General features: G+C 51.1%; 1 protein-coding gene across 1 annotated transcript; it reads left to right on the forward strand.

Annotated features, from left to right (window-relative positions):
- The first annotated feature begins 1,831 nt into the window (after positions 1-1,831).
- Positions 1,832-13,219, forward strand: Dusp3 (dual specificity phosphatase 3). Its single transcript, XM_052757089.1, has 3 exons — positions 1,832-2,047; positions 4,882-5,108; positions 11,101-13,219. Exons 1-3 carry the CDS (start codon positions 1,923-1,925, stop codon positions 11,304-11,306), a joined length of 558 nt encoding a protein of 185 aa, XP_052613049.1. The 5' UTR covers positions 1,832-1,922; the 3' UTR covers positions 11,307-13,219.
- The last annotated feature ends 76 nt before the right edge of the window (positions 13,220-13,295 follow it).

The raw sequence follows: 13,295 nt of genomic DNA on the forward strand, positions 1-13,295 counted from the left end.
ACATCCTTTGAGCTATGAGCTAAGAAGCCAGAGTCTCCTGTAAGGTTTCCCTTGAAGATGTGAGACCATCAGCTTTCGTGGGGAGTGAAACGCTTAAGACCTGGGTCAGTGTAACAGGATGTGGTAGCAAACACTTCTAATCCTAGCACTCTGAGACATGGAGGGAGGATCAAGTTCAAAGTTATCCTTGGTTATATAGAAAATTCAAAGCTAGCTTGGGCTACAATGAAACCCCCATCTCAAAAAACTTAAGTGTGAAGTAAAAATCAAAAACATAAAAGAAAACAAACCTTAGTGAGTGGCGGAGTCAGACTCAGGGTGTGGATTCCTGGATTCCAGACACTGTATTTACCGCTTTGGAGTTAGGGACTCTGTCATTTTCCATGGCAACTGAGAGACGCTTTGATTAAAGTAAGCTACTGTAAGCCGGGCAGTGGTGGTACTTGGGAGGCAGAGGCAGGCGGATCTCTGTGAGTTCGAGGCCAGCCTGGTCTACAGAGCGAATTCCAGGACAGGCACCAAAACTACACAGAGAAACCCTGTCTCGACCCCCCCCCCCCCCAAAGTAAGCTGCTGTGCTCTTTGCCCTTGGATAGAAAGGCAGGAGAGGATCTGCTACTGACACCATGTGGCTCGTAGTGGCATGGCAGCGGCTCCAGGAAGTTCTGTAAAGGACGAATTATCTCCCCGCTAGCCCAGGGCGTCCTACACGAATTACCTCCCGGCTAGCCCAGGGCGCCTTAACGTTGCGCGCAGCCCCAGTGAGCGCTCAAAGCAGTCACTGATAAGTGCTTCTGGTACCACTATGCCTGTTTATTCAGTGCTGGGAACTGAACTAGGGTTTTGTGCATGCGAGGTACCTTAACAGCCCAGGAACCTTCTCAGCCCCTCGAATGTTTCTGGAGTCTTTCCAGCAATCCTTAGAAGTTAGGTATTGCATATTCTTTACTGCAGTGCTCGGGACAGAAGTGTTTAGGATTTTAGAATATCTTAATATATATAACGAGGTATTTAGGGAATGAATCCAAGTCTAAACATGAAATTCATTGATGCTTCACATATAAAAATGTATCCTGAATATAATTCTCTATAGTAATTTTCAGTGCACCTGTGTTTTGTCTGTCATCCGTCACAGGTCAGGTGTGAGAATTTTCCACTTGCATTGTGTTTACACTCTAAAGTTACAGATTTGTACACACTTCGGATCTCTAAAATTATAGCTGCTCAAACTATTATTGTGACACCATAACCCCCTCCTCCCTTTGCCTCGCCAGCAAACAGGCTAAGATTAAGTAATCCCCCGGGGTCAGAGGCCAATGCTGGCGACCTATAGCCCCAGCTTTAAAAGCTCAATGCTGATTCATAACGAACATTGAAAGAAGTGTCCCAGCGTAGGGCTCTTCCCTGTGACCTTGGGTAAGGATCCATCTCCTGGAGTGGGGGATTCGTTCAGCAGGTGTGTGTAATGGGAAGATATGTTACGATATGTGTCTATTTGGGGTGAGGGAATGGATGCCAACGCGGCTGGTTTGCAGCCAGAAGGGTTCACAGCAAACCCCAGGGGTCCTCGTTATCCCAAAAGAGCTACACCAGGTATACCCCGGGCGTCCTGCATCGGGTCCAGTAAAGGAAGTGCCTGCGCTCCCCTGCCTTTGCTAGGGTGAGAGAGGACTGGCGACACCGGAGTGACGATATCTCGGTCAGGGACGCGCCCCAGGGGTCCTGCGGCGCGTGGGCCAGCCGCGCGTGTCCTCTGCGCAGCGCAGCGCAACGCCGCGCCGCGCCGCGCCCGCAGCTTCAGGCACCCGGCGGGCCCGCCTCCGGGGCGGGACGGGGAGGTTTGGTTGGGCAGCCCCGCCCCGCTGACCCGGCTTCTCCCCCTGGCTCGCTCCTGCCCCGGCGTGCAGGGCCCCGCCGCCGCCATGTCCGGCTCGTTCGATCTCTCGGTGCAAGATCTCAACGACCTGCTCTCGGACGGCAGCGGCTGCTACAGCCTCCCGAGCCAGCCCTGCAACGAGGTCGTCCCGAGGGTCTACGTGGGCAACGCGTGAGTCTCCCCGAGGGCCGACTCGGCAGCAGCTCCCCGGGCGCCCCGCCCACTCGGGGGCTGGAGTGGGGTCCAAGGGCGTGGATGGGGGCGGGGAACCTGGGCGCGGTCCCCGACCTAAGAGCAAGAACCGGAGGGGGAGAGCTGGGGACCGGGCTGGAGTCGACAGCCACTCCCCGCGCGTGAAGCCGAAGAGCTGGTCCCTGCACGCCCTGAGACACCAAGGTGCCCGGCCCTGCCCTCGGCCATCACCCACTCTGGCTTCGGCTTAGGCGGGGTCGAGGCTACCACGATCTCTTAACAGGTGGCAGGGCTGTCTCTTGGCCGCGCGTCATGTGACAGCTGCCTAGCTCTGCAGTGAGGTCACCGTGGAATGTCTGCCTTCGTTGCCATGGCAACGGGATGACGTTACAATCTGGGTGTGGAGGTTTTTCCTGTCGGTGTCAGGAAATCCAAATACTCTAAAATACCCTAAAATAGGAAGTAGCTGAGCCATGGCTTTCCTGGCTTCTCCAGATAGGGTTTGACTTAGATGGGATAGATCATTTAAATGTTAAACTCCATAGAAGACCTGAGTCATCGGAAAATTCCTCTTAATCGCACCGCCAGGAAATGTGCATATTATTGATCTCTTGTGCGTCCTTCAAAAAATTTTTTTTAGTCATACTCTTAATAAGAATTTCCCAGCAGTGGGAGAGAATCAGTGTTAACACCGAAGGAAAGGCTGGTGTGACCCACATTGGGGGAAGGCCCACGCTGGAGTTTCATGAGTGTGAAGACCCATTTATCAAAGTCATAAGCTCTGTGGGTCCAGTTCAAGGACTACTTTTCAAAACTGATAACCAAGCGTTCCTCTCATATTCACACAGTAGGAAGTGGTGACCTGGGGTGGTTGAGGGGTGTGAGGACTTTTCAATGTCTTAGGTGTGTGTGTGTGTGTGTGTGTGTGTGTGTGTGTGTGTGTGTGTGTGTTTCCTGTCCTGCACCTAGGACCTGCTGCTTAACCTGCAGTGGAACCAGAGGGGATTCACATGGCAGGTCCCAGACACTTGGGGACAGCTTGCATGCACTGCATCACTCATTCCATCTGGAGCACCTTCGGTGTGTCACACACCCCGTGACGTTCATTCACTAGTAATGGCGGTGGTAATGATAATGGTGTATTTATTGACTGTTGGATTGGTGTTAGGGAAAGAAGATGCATGGGCACACTGTTCTGTATTCTGTCAGCATTGTGAATGGCTGAACAGACTCACAGGGTCAGTCTTGAGGCTCAGTCACTGCAAAGTCCTAGGGAACCCCTCCCACCCCTCCCTACTCCAACTACCCAAGTAGCCAGGAGTCTTGACAGTCTCAGGAGCCTGCTTCCTGGGGGACAGTATGTTGCAGTTGTCTGTAGCAGCTTCTCTAGGCTGGTGGTAGCCATAGTGGCAGGTATGATGGCTGCCATGGAAAACCCATTCTTTGTCCTCTATGCAAATCTGACCTTGATGTGGGGGGTGCAGAGCTGGGAGGATCCACTGTGTACCTAGTGCCAAGAAGTGGGCTTCCTCACCCACCCGGAGCTCCTGGACAAAAGGGCTTCAGCCACTTCCTCTCAGGGCAGTGAGGGAGTCCGTGTGAGCTGCATTTCCGATCGCTGGGTTTTTATAGGTGATGTGGGGGTGTGAGGAGCAGAGGCAAGTAGGAGGCAGAGCATGGCTGAATGTCTGGAGAAAGCGTGCCTCCCAGCCCTGACTCAGCAGCCTATGTGAGCACGTGTGTATCCCCTGCCTGTCCTATCCTGCAGGGTTTCAGCTCTGTTCACTGGGGACAGTCCTGTCCTCTCTTTCAGGCTGCCCTAACAGGCAGACAGGACCGTGCAGGAGACATTACTTTGTCAAGTACAAACTCCTGCTTAAATTGGGATGTTGTGAGAGGAAGTGGAGGAGCACCTCTTTGACCATTCAGTCAAGATACCTTCTAACTCCCATCATTTGGGGGGGCGGGGTGCTACTTGCTCCTTAAGTGCTAAGCCATTCCAGAAAGCCCCAGAAATGTAGCCAATAAAGAATAGCAGGACTGCTCTTTCAAGGAACCTGTCATATTTCATATGACAGTTTCATTCTTCACTCATTCACCATACATTTGTTAATACCATGTGTCAGGCACGGTAGTAGGTACTGAGGGGACAGACCACCCAAGGGACTCACAGACTGAAGCCCTGAACAGATAAGCGTGACCCTGGCATGGGATATAAACACCACAAAGTCAAGTTCTGTCAAGAGAACAGCCCCCTGTAACACCCAGGACTACCCAAGTTGGCACTGTTATCCCCATTTAACAGAGAGGAAAACTGAGGCACAGAAAGGTTAAGTGGCTTGCTTAAGGTTGCCTGGCTGGTAAATGGCAGGGCTGGGTTCAGACTCCAGGGTCTATATTTCTTTTGTTTTGTTATTTGAATCTGGGCTAGCCTCAAACTCCTGATCCTTTTCCCATGGCCTCCTGAGTGCTAGAATTACAGGTCTGTGCTACCGTGCGTGGCGACAGCTTGTCTATCCCATCATCACAGTATAGGAACTGTGATGCCACACACACTGGAAGGAGCTGGGGAAACCCCACAGAGGCGATACCTACACAGAGGTAGCGGAGGGGACAGCATGGGCCTGGAACCACAAGTCTATTTGGGGAAGCTGCCGGTAACTGGATATGGCTGGGGTGAGGGGAGAGGTCATGAGATGAGGCAGGAGGAGGCACAGGGGACAGCAGGTACAGTCTCCTTGCTTTGCCAAGAGGCTCAGGTTCTTCCTCATGCAGGGCTGTCTCTTCATTTTCTGCCACTGCCTCCCCTCCAGGTCTGTGGCTCAGGACATCTCCCAGCTGCAGAAATTGGGCATCACCCACGTCCTGAATGCTGCCGAGGGCAGGTCCTTCATGCACGTCAACACCAATGCCAACTTTTACAAGGATTCCGGCATCATCTACTTGGGCATCAAGGCCAATGATACGCAGGAGTTCAACCTCAGCGCCTACTTTGAAAGGGCCGCGGACTTCATTGACCAGGCCTTGGCGTACAATAACGGTAAGGGACCTACAGGCAGGACCCATGGGAGGTGGCTTGGGCTTGGGCTGGCCTTTAAAGCGGACCTCATCAGCTCTTCCTCTGGATGTTCTGTCATTTCTTGTCCCCTGTGGCGATGACTGAGGACTTTAAGACTCTCTTTGCCCCAACTCCAGTGGCCCCACATTACACAAGCAATTCAGCTCTTCATACAGCAGCAGCACCAGGGTCCTTGCCTTTAGTCTGACTTGGGCAGAGGGTGGTTTCCTGCCCCTTACCCCTAACTCAGATACCTGTGAGAATGACAAAAGCTTACTCATGTCCAGGGTGGAAAGTCCTGAAGTGAAGGAATGCTGAGGCTGCTTGATTCAGTAGCTCAACGGATCTGGTCGCCACAGCTTCTATTAGTTACGTTTATATGACGGCGACCAGAATAACCGAGAGAAGAGCTTGGAGGAGGAAAGATTTTCGATTTATGCCATCAAGGGTCTTCGGGCTGTGGGGAGCTGGTCCTGTGTGCACAGACAAAGTGTCGGGACAGTGGAAGTGTGTGAAAGAGGACACCCTTTACCTCACAGCAGATGGGACACAGGCAGAGGCAGAGTGGGGAAGTGATTGTGGGTCAGCTGTACCCTTCCAACACAAGCCCTCCGGGACCTGCTTCTTCCAAAGAGGCTCCACTTGAAAAAGTTTCCAGAAACATTCCGAAGTAGTGCTACCAACTAGGAATTAAGTGTTCTGTGTGTGAGTTTATGGGGACCATTGCATAGAGTGTATGTATTCCATAGAAAAAGGATAATATTTCAGACATACACAGTGCAGCAATTAAGTATCAATGCCTCTTTCCTTTTGATTTAGTGTGCCCATTTGTGTATGTGCGTGTGTGCGCACATGTGCGTGTGTGCCTGTGCATGTGTATGGGTGCATGCATGGATATGCATGTGCGTGCCTGTGTTTGTGCAAGTGCTTGTACATGTGTATGTCTGTATGTATGCATATGCACATGTTTGCACATGGAAGCCCGAGGTTGATACTAAACGTGTCTTCCATCGCTCTCCACCTTAGAGACAGGATCTCTCCCTGATCCTGGATCTCTGATTCATCTAGGCTGCTGGCCAGTGAGCTCCAATGAGCCATTCCCCAGAATTCCCCAGTGGGGCTTTCCTACCCTTTTCTTGACTAGGCACTCATGAGTGGACGGCCACCTCACCAGGGGAATGAGTGGCCATGACCGGCTGAGGGTCCGCAGCCTAGAGATCCCAGGTTAAATCTTCCTGCCACTCAGTCCCTGCAGCTGCAGACAGAAAGGGGGGCTGAAGGAGGGCTGCCTGGTGACCAGACAAGACATCAGAGGGTTGAGAGGTCCTAGAAGGCCGCAGGGCAGAGGTCAGCAGACTGGCTCTCCGGACTCTTCCCATCACACCTTCCTCCCCCTGTAGGGAAGAGATGACCCACTGCAGATGTGACTGGCCTTATTTGTGTATAGGTGTATCTGTACACAAATACAGGTCAGGACAGTGGAAGTGTGTGAAAGAGGACACCCCTTCCCTCACAGCAGACAGAACACAGGACACCCATACATACACTATGAATTGGTGCTTCCTGGCCCAGCAGCGTCCCTGTCCAAGTGATTCTCAAAGAGAGCTCCTGTTCACTGGAAGCTCAGCACATGTTCTGGGCTTGCAGAAGTTCTATTGGCTCGGGAAACTTCAGACTTTAAGGCCAGGGCCTTATGGTCCCTCATGGTCCCTGTCACACCAGCCCCAGTGCCTTCCCCCCGAAGCTGTTCTGTGCTTCTCACTCTGGATAGATGGAGAACGTGGCCCAGGTAGTTATGGGAGTGGGCGTTGCCATCTTCGCATAGCAGCAGTTGGTCCTATGTTCAGGGAACTCTGGAGCATTCTGCCTTTATTTCCTCTTTCCAGACAACAGGGAACGTGCACAGGCTTGTTTTGACCTCTTGCTTTGGTATGAACCAAATCTTTGGCCTGGAATGTTTTCTGCCTGTTTCTCCCCATTCTCTGGCAAACCCTACCTCATACCTTTACCACTGGGCATCGTGTCGTCCTCTCTTTTATGAAGCCTGCCCTCAGACTGGTTCATGGGGACCAGTGGTGTCCCTGATCTTGCTCCAGCACTTGATGTAGCGTTGGGTACATTCCACAGTGGGTTCCTGTAGGTAATTGCTGAACAAGCAGAATGCATCCCAAGGCTTTGGTGCCTTGTAGATATACTACTCAAATGGAATGAATACTGGCCTCCAACCACTTGCAGGACTCTGGGGAACAGGAATCCATTCCTAAGAAAGCCAAGAGTTGGAGGCTGGGGAGGTATTTCAGCAGGTAAAGCAAGTACTTGGTGCCCAACCATGAAGACCAGAGTTTGGATTTCCAGAGCACACATCAAATCTGGGTGGGCCACGTTGTCTGTTTGTAATCCCGGCACTCAGGAGGCAGATACAGGGGATCCTCTGAGCAAGCTGATTAGCTAGACTAGCAAAACACCAAGCTCTGGGCTTGTGAGAGATCCTGCCTCAGTATACAAGAGAGAGAATAAATATTTGAAGAAGACACTAGATTTCAACCTTGAGCCTCCACATGCATATATGGACACATATATGCACTCACACATATGTGAACAGGCATACACACTCAGGCATATCACACACATAATGAGAGAGAGAGAGAGAGAGAGAGAGAGAGAGAGAGAGAGAGAGAGAGAGAGAAAGAGAGGGAGAAAGAGAGGCAGGAACGTGGGGGGACTCCCATCTCCTGATGTAGGAGGACCTCGGGAAATAGAGGAGCAATTGGGGGTAAGCGTGATGGGTGCAGAGAAGATGCTGTTAATTCTGGGTCCAAAGTTTCCTTCCAAATAACGCCTGTGAGGAGGTGTAGATGATGGCCATTCACTCACTCAGCAACAGAGGATGCTCAGGGATGCTGGAAATGGCAGAGCATCCAAAACCCAGTACCACAACCCTTGATTTGGAAGAATGCACCCTTCAGAAGGAGAGGGGATCTGTATGTGGCCAGCAGAGTCACAGGTGCTTGGGGCCCCTGGGGGACTCCCAGTACTGGTGATGTTTATTGAGTGCTCTTGTGTGCCAGGCACTAGGCTGGGGCTTTGTCTCTGCCTTTGTTTTGTTTTGTCTTTGAGACAGAGTCTTGCTATGTACCCTGACAATCTTGGAACTCACCCCCAGGGGTGGGGATGGCAGTGGGCCTCAGAAGCCACACTTCCGAGACTAGCTTCCGTCCTGCGGATGATGACAAGTCAGAGTGGTGTTTGTGGAAGATTTTCTAGCTTCCGGGAGGAGTGCGTGTGGATTGGCAGTGAGTGGCGAGGGTTGAGGGTGAGCTCCATTTGTAGGAGGAGAGGCTGGGGAGGCACACATGAGAGACGGCAAGCGTGTGAGTTGAGCACTGTGTGGGGAGCCTGCTAAAGAGAGAAGCTGGGCTTTGGCCCCTCCTGGGGGGGGGGCTCCCTGCAACGTGATGGGACTTTCCTGCCAATGACCTTCCCCCCCCCTCATTGCTTTCCTTGCCCTGAGGAATTCTGAGTTTACATTTCACTGGTGATGAAAGAATGAAGCAGACAGAAACAAAAGACATGAGTGTGGCCATGGGAATGGCGTAGAGTCTGCAGGAAGCAGGCAGGAGAGGCTGAGGGCAAAGGGGAATGCTGGGAAAGAGGAGGATGGGATAACAGACTGAGGGCAATTTGGGGGAGCCACAAGAGGGCGTGTGTGTGTATGCGTTGTTTGTATTTGTATTGGAAATTCATTCTTTTTAAAAATATTTCTTTTTACATGCGTGTGCCTGCATGAGCTTATCGGCACTGTGTGGTGTGTGTGTGTGTGTGTGTGTGTGTGTGTGTGTGTGTGTGTGTGTGTAGGAGCTCTCAGAAGCCAGAAGAGGGCATCTGTCCCCTGGAACTGCAGTTACAGATGGTTGTGAGCTAACATGTTTGCTGGGAACCAAACCTAGGACCTATGCAAGAGCAGGAAGTGCTGGTGACTGATGAGTCATCTCTCCAGCCCTGAAATCCATTCTTTTAAAATGTGCTTTGCAGAGATATAGTTGGCATTCAGGAAAGTGTATGTATGTATTTAACGCGACCGTCATTAACATTTTGACATAAGCAAAGCCGTCAAGCTGTCCCCACAACCAAGAGAGCGAATGTGTCCATCACCCCCTCAGTTTTCGTCACCCTGTGCACTGTCTCCTGTCCCTTCCACCTTCTGTTCACAAGCACCACTGGGTGTGCTTTCTGTCACCAGAGACCAGTGTGCATTCCACAGATTTTTATGTCCACAGAATCACACAGCATGCACTCTTTTTTGGTTTGGTCTCTTTCACTCTGAATGTTTGAGTTTGTCTGTGCTGTTACATACACCTATAGAATGTTGTTTTTAAAGCATATTTTTATTTTTATTTATTTGTGGGAGTGTATTTACCACATGTGTGCAGGTATCCATGGAGGCCGGAAAAAGTCTTGGACTCCCTTGGAGTTGGAGTTACAGGTGGCTATGAGCTGCCTGATATGGGTGTTGGGAACCAAACTTGGATCTAAAACAAATGCTTTTAACTGCTGAGTCATTTCTCCCAGTGCCTCCTGACAAGTGTCACATTGTATGGACACACATGGCATACCTTATTTATCTAATTGTGTACATTGTTTTGTTCTAAAACAGAGTCATGCCATCCTCCTGCCTCAGCCTCCTGAGTGCTAGGATTCCAGGCATGTGGCGCCATACCTGGTTTCCTATAGAGAAGTCCGATGTCACAGAGTATGCAGCTCAGTGAATGACAGACGCCCGTGTACCAACCCCCAGATCAAGAAACAGGACACAACCAGCACCGCAGAAAGCCTGCTCTGTGCTCCCTCCCGTCTCCGTGCTCCCTCCCGTCTCTGTGCTCCCCAGGTTTCCACTGTTCAGGCTTCTAAGAGCATGGTTTAGTTGGGCCTCTCTTCTGTTCTGTGGAACCCTATTACATTTTTGTGCTTCATACATGTTCCTTCTGGTGGGTTGCATATTTAGTGTGTGTGTGTGTGTGTGTGTGTGTGTGTGTGTGTGTGTGTGTGTGTGTCTGTGTGTCTGTGTGTCTGTGCACGTGCATGCATGCTACAGTGTATGGTTGGACATCAGAGTGCAATGTGCAAGGGTCACTTCTTTTCCCCAATCATGTGGGTCCCAGGGATTGAACTCTGGTCATCAGGCTTTGGCAGCAAATGCCTTTGCCTACTGGGCCATCTCTTTTTTTTTTTTGAGTCAGAGTCTCATTCTATAGCCTAAGATGACTTTGAACTTCCTGTGACTCTCCTGCCTCAGCCTCTTACAGTACTGGATTACAGATGTGTTCCACCACATCTGACTAGATCATTAATTTTTTGTTATTTATTTAACACACACATATATGCATATACATGGGGGTGAAGGGGTGACTGTACTGGGCATGTGTGTGTAAGTCAGAACAACTTACAGAAAGTTCTCTCTACCATGTGGATTCCAGGGTTTGAACTCAAGTCATTAGTTTGACATCAAGCCCCTCTACCCACTGAGCCCTCTCACTGGCCCTACCTCGATCATTAATTCTTTTTAAAAAGACTCATTATTTACCCATTCTACTGTCGATAGTCTTGGGAATTTCCACCTGGGGGCTAAGTAGTGGTTCTAAGATGTAAGAACACCGAGGGCTATCTTTCGGCGAAGGTGTCTGGGTTGGAGTACCACTGCTGGGCAGTAGGGGGCACAGGTGTCCAACTTGAGTAGATGTTGCCGGTTTTCCACGGCGGAGGGGCCGCTTCACACCCTGCCTTCCCTAGTGATAGGGAAGGGTCCTGGTTGCTTCACTTCTGTCCCTGATCAGACATTGGGTCTTTCATTATTGTGGCCATTCAGGGTGGGACACGGTGGCATGGCCATACGCTCTCTACTGGTTGGATGGGAGAATTTCAGGACTGCCGTGAGTTTGGGCTTCCCCAGTTACCGCATCTCCCCCGTTTCTCGCAGGCCGGGTGCTTGTCCACTGCCGTGAGGGGTACAGCCGCTCCCCAACGCTCGTCATCGCCTACCTCATGATGCGGCAGAAGATGGACGTCAAATCTGCTCTCAGCATCGTGAGGCAGAATCGTGAGATCGGCCCCAATGACGGTTTCCTGGCCCAACTCTGCCAGCTCAATGATAGGCTAGTCAAGGAGGGGAAGGTGAAACTCTAGGGTGCCCACAGCCCCTTCTGCTGAGGTCTGACTGCCATGCTTAGGACACACAGTGTACCCTGTTCCCAGTGTCACAAGGCACCTGCCCATATGTCTGTCCCGTTGTGGCCCGGGGCTGCTCCACCCTTAGGGAGCACATGAAGAAGCTTGCTAAGGAGGCCATTCTTGCTCCTTGGCTGTCCTTTCCTGTAGTCTATGTCCTTTCTCTGAGGTGGGGGCTCAGGGAGGAAGCCTGTGGCATAGACACGTCTCAGTGACCCAGGGCAGGAGGCCTGTGAGGGTGTAAGGCCCCAAGACGCTCACAGGCGCTCCTCATGGCCCCCCTCCCCCACCTGGGTTCCCCCTGAGTGGTCTAGCATGGTGACCCTGGTAAAGGATCTATGCAAACACAGGCTCTGCTCTGCCCACGTCTGTCAGTCACTGGTCCTCACAGCCCGCCACACCCTCTTAGGCAGAGGCATGACATGAGTTCCAAAGCAGGGTGGAGATGGGTTATTAGTAGCCGAATTTCCACAAAGAGGCTGCGTTTTAATTATTTCCTTAGAATTAAAGATATTATATGGGGGCCCTTGGTTAGGCAGATCTGTTTTTCCCGGAGGGCTGTCCCGATTCTTTGGGATGTTTAGAGTATGCCTCTTTGGGGATCTTACGTTCCATATCTGCTGCTTTGGTGCCTTCTCTGTGGATGGCTCTGTTCTTTTGCTTGTTAGAAGAGCGATGCCTTGGGCAGGGTTTTATTTCTCTTTTTTTAAAATACAGGGTGTTGAGGTCCGGCCTATTAAAAAAAAAACAACAACAAAAAACAAAAAAAACAAACCCACCATTTGGAGAATTGCAAGGGTTTTATCCTGAATTATAGTGTGGGTGAGCCCAAGCGATCATACTAACTGCTTTTCATCCTGGTTGCTATTCTAAGACTGGAAGGAGGAAGTTGCCCAATTATAGCTCATGTGCATGGGTGTGTGCATGGGTGTGAAGTGGTGGTGGGTGGGGGTGCTGTCCCCTCAGGGACAGAGGGGGAATGAAGAGTCCCTGTGCTCACCCTGCCCATTTATGGGTGGTTCTGATGGAGTGACTCTCTGGGCAGAAACGAGACTCGCTGTGTCATGCCGGCCGATCTCTCCTTTATTGGAGAGAGAACAAACAAAGAATGACCTTGTAAAGGACTTTGTAAGGATGGTTTGGAAACATGCTGGACCTTATGTGTGTACACATTTGCCAGAGAGTGAACACGGTCTTCTTGGGACTTGTTCTTGTTGCTCTGTGTGTATCCCAGGGTCACACAGAGCAGAGGGGTGGCACTCAGCCACCACCCCAGCACCTAGCGCATAGGCATCTTTTAAAAGCCTATTTCTAGGCGACCTGGAGCTGTGGGGCTGCCCAGTGTGTCTGGAGTGTTGTGTGTATGGAGTGTTGTTGTCACGGGGCACCTGGGTCCCAGCAGCCTGTATGCCTGCTTGTAGGATGTCTTGCCGGAGTTTGCCAAGAAATCTTACTTGGAGGGAGAGAAATGTCAGGGATTTTTGTTGAATGTTTCAAATTCAGCTTTAAATGGGAACCTCGGCCGTGTTGACTGTGAAGGTGGGGAATGTGCCTTTTTCAGAACTGCTGAGGAGTGTCTGGCAGGAGCCTGGAGAAGCAGGTGCATTTTAGGCCCTGACTCCTGGAGTAAAGACCTCTGATGACAGCAGGGGCAGAACTGTGCAGCCTGGATGGTCATTGTCCCCTATCCTATGTGACCACAGCAGCCCCGGACACATGGAACCCGTCCTCTTCTTTCCAGAATGAAGTGGCCACAGCCAAACTGTGTACCTCACTCCGTAGTTTTCAAGTGGCTTTCTTGCTTCATCTGATTGCACTTCATGATAACCCGGTAAAGCTGACAGAACTTACCTGTGTGTCGTCATGAGAGAGAGAAAAAAAACAAACAAACAAAAACGACCTGGGATAGCAGGGCATGCTAGCATGTGTCTACAGTCTCAGTTCATG

The sequence above is a fragment of the Peromyscus californicus genome, unplaced genomic scaffold (genome assembly GCF_007827085.1).
Source record: "Peromyscus californicus insignis strain IS unplaced genomic scaffold, ASM782708v3 Scaffold_3__1_contigs__length_106647218, whole genome shotgun sequence".
NCBI classification, from domain to species: domain Eukaryota; kingdom Metazoa; phylum Chordata; class Mammalia; order Rodentia; family Cricetidae; genus Peromyscus; species Peromyscus californicus.

Bases quoted from the DNA above. Each gene is read 5' to 3' on its own strand.
- Dusp3 (XM_052757089.1), top strand. From the start codon at position 1,923: ATGTCCGGCTCGTTCGATCTCTCGGTGCAAGATCTCAACGACCTGCTC. The intron at 2,048-4,881 runs GTGAGTCTCCCC...CCTCCCCTCCAG, and splicing joins AGGGTCTACGTGGGCAACGC to GTCTGTGGCTCAGGACATCT. The intron at 5,109-11,100 runs GTAAGGGACCTA...CGTTTCTCGCAG, and splicing joins GGCCTTGGCGTACAATAACG to GCCGGGTGCTTGTCCACTGC.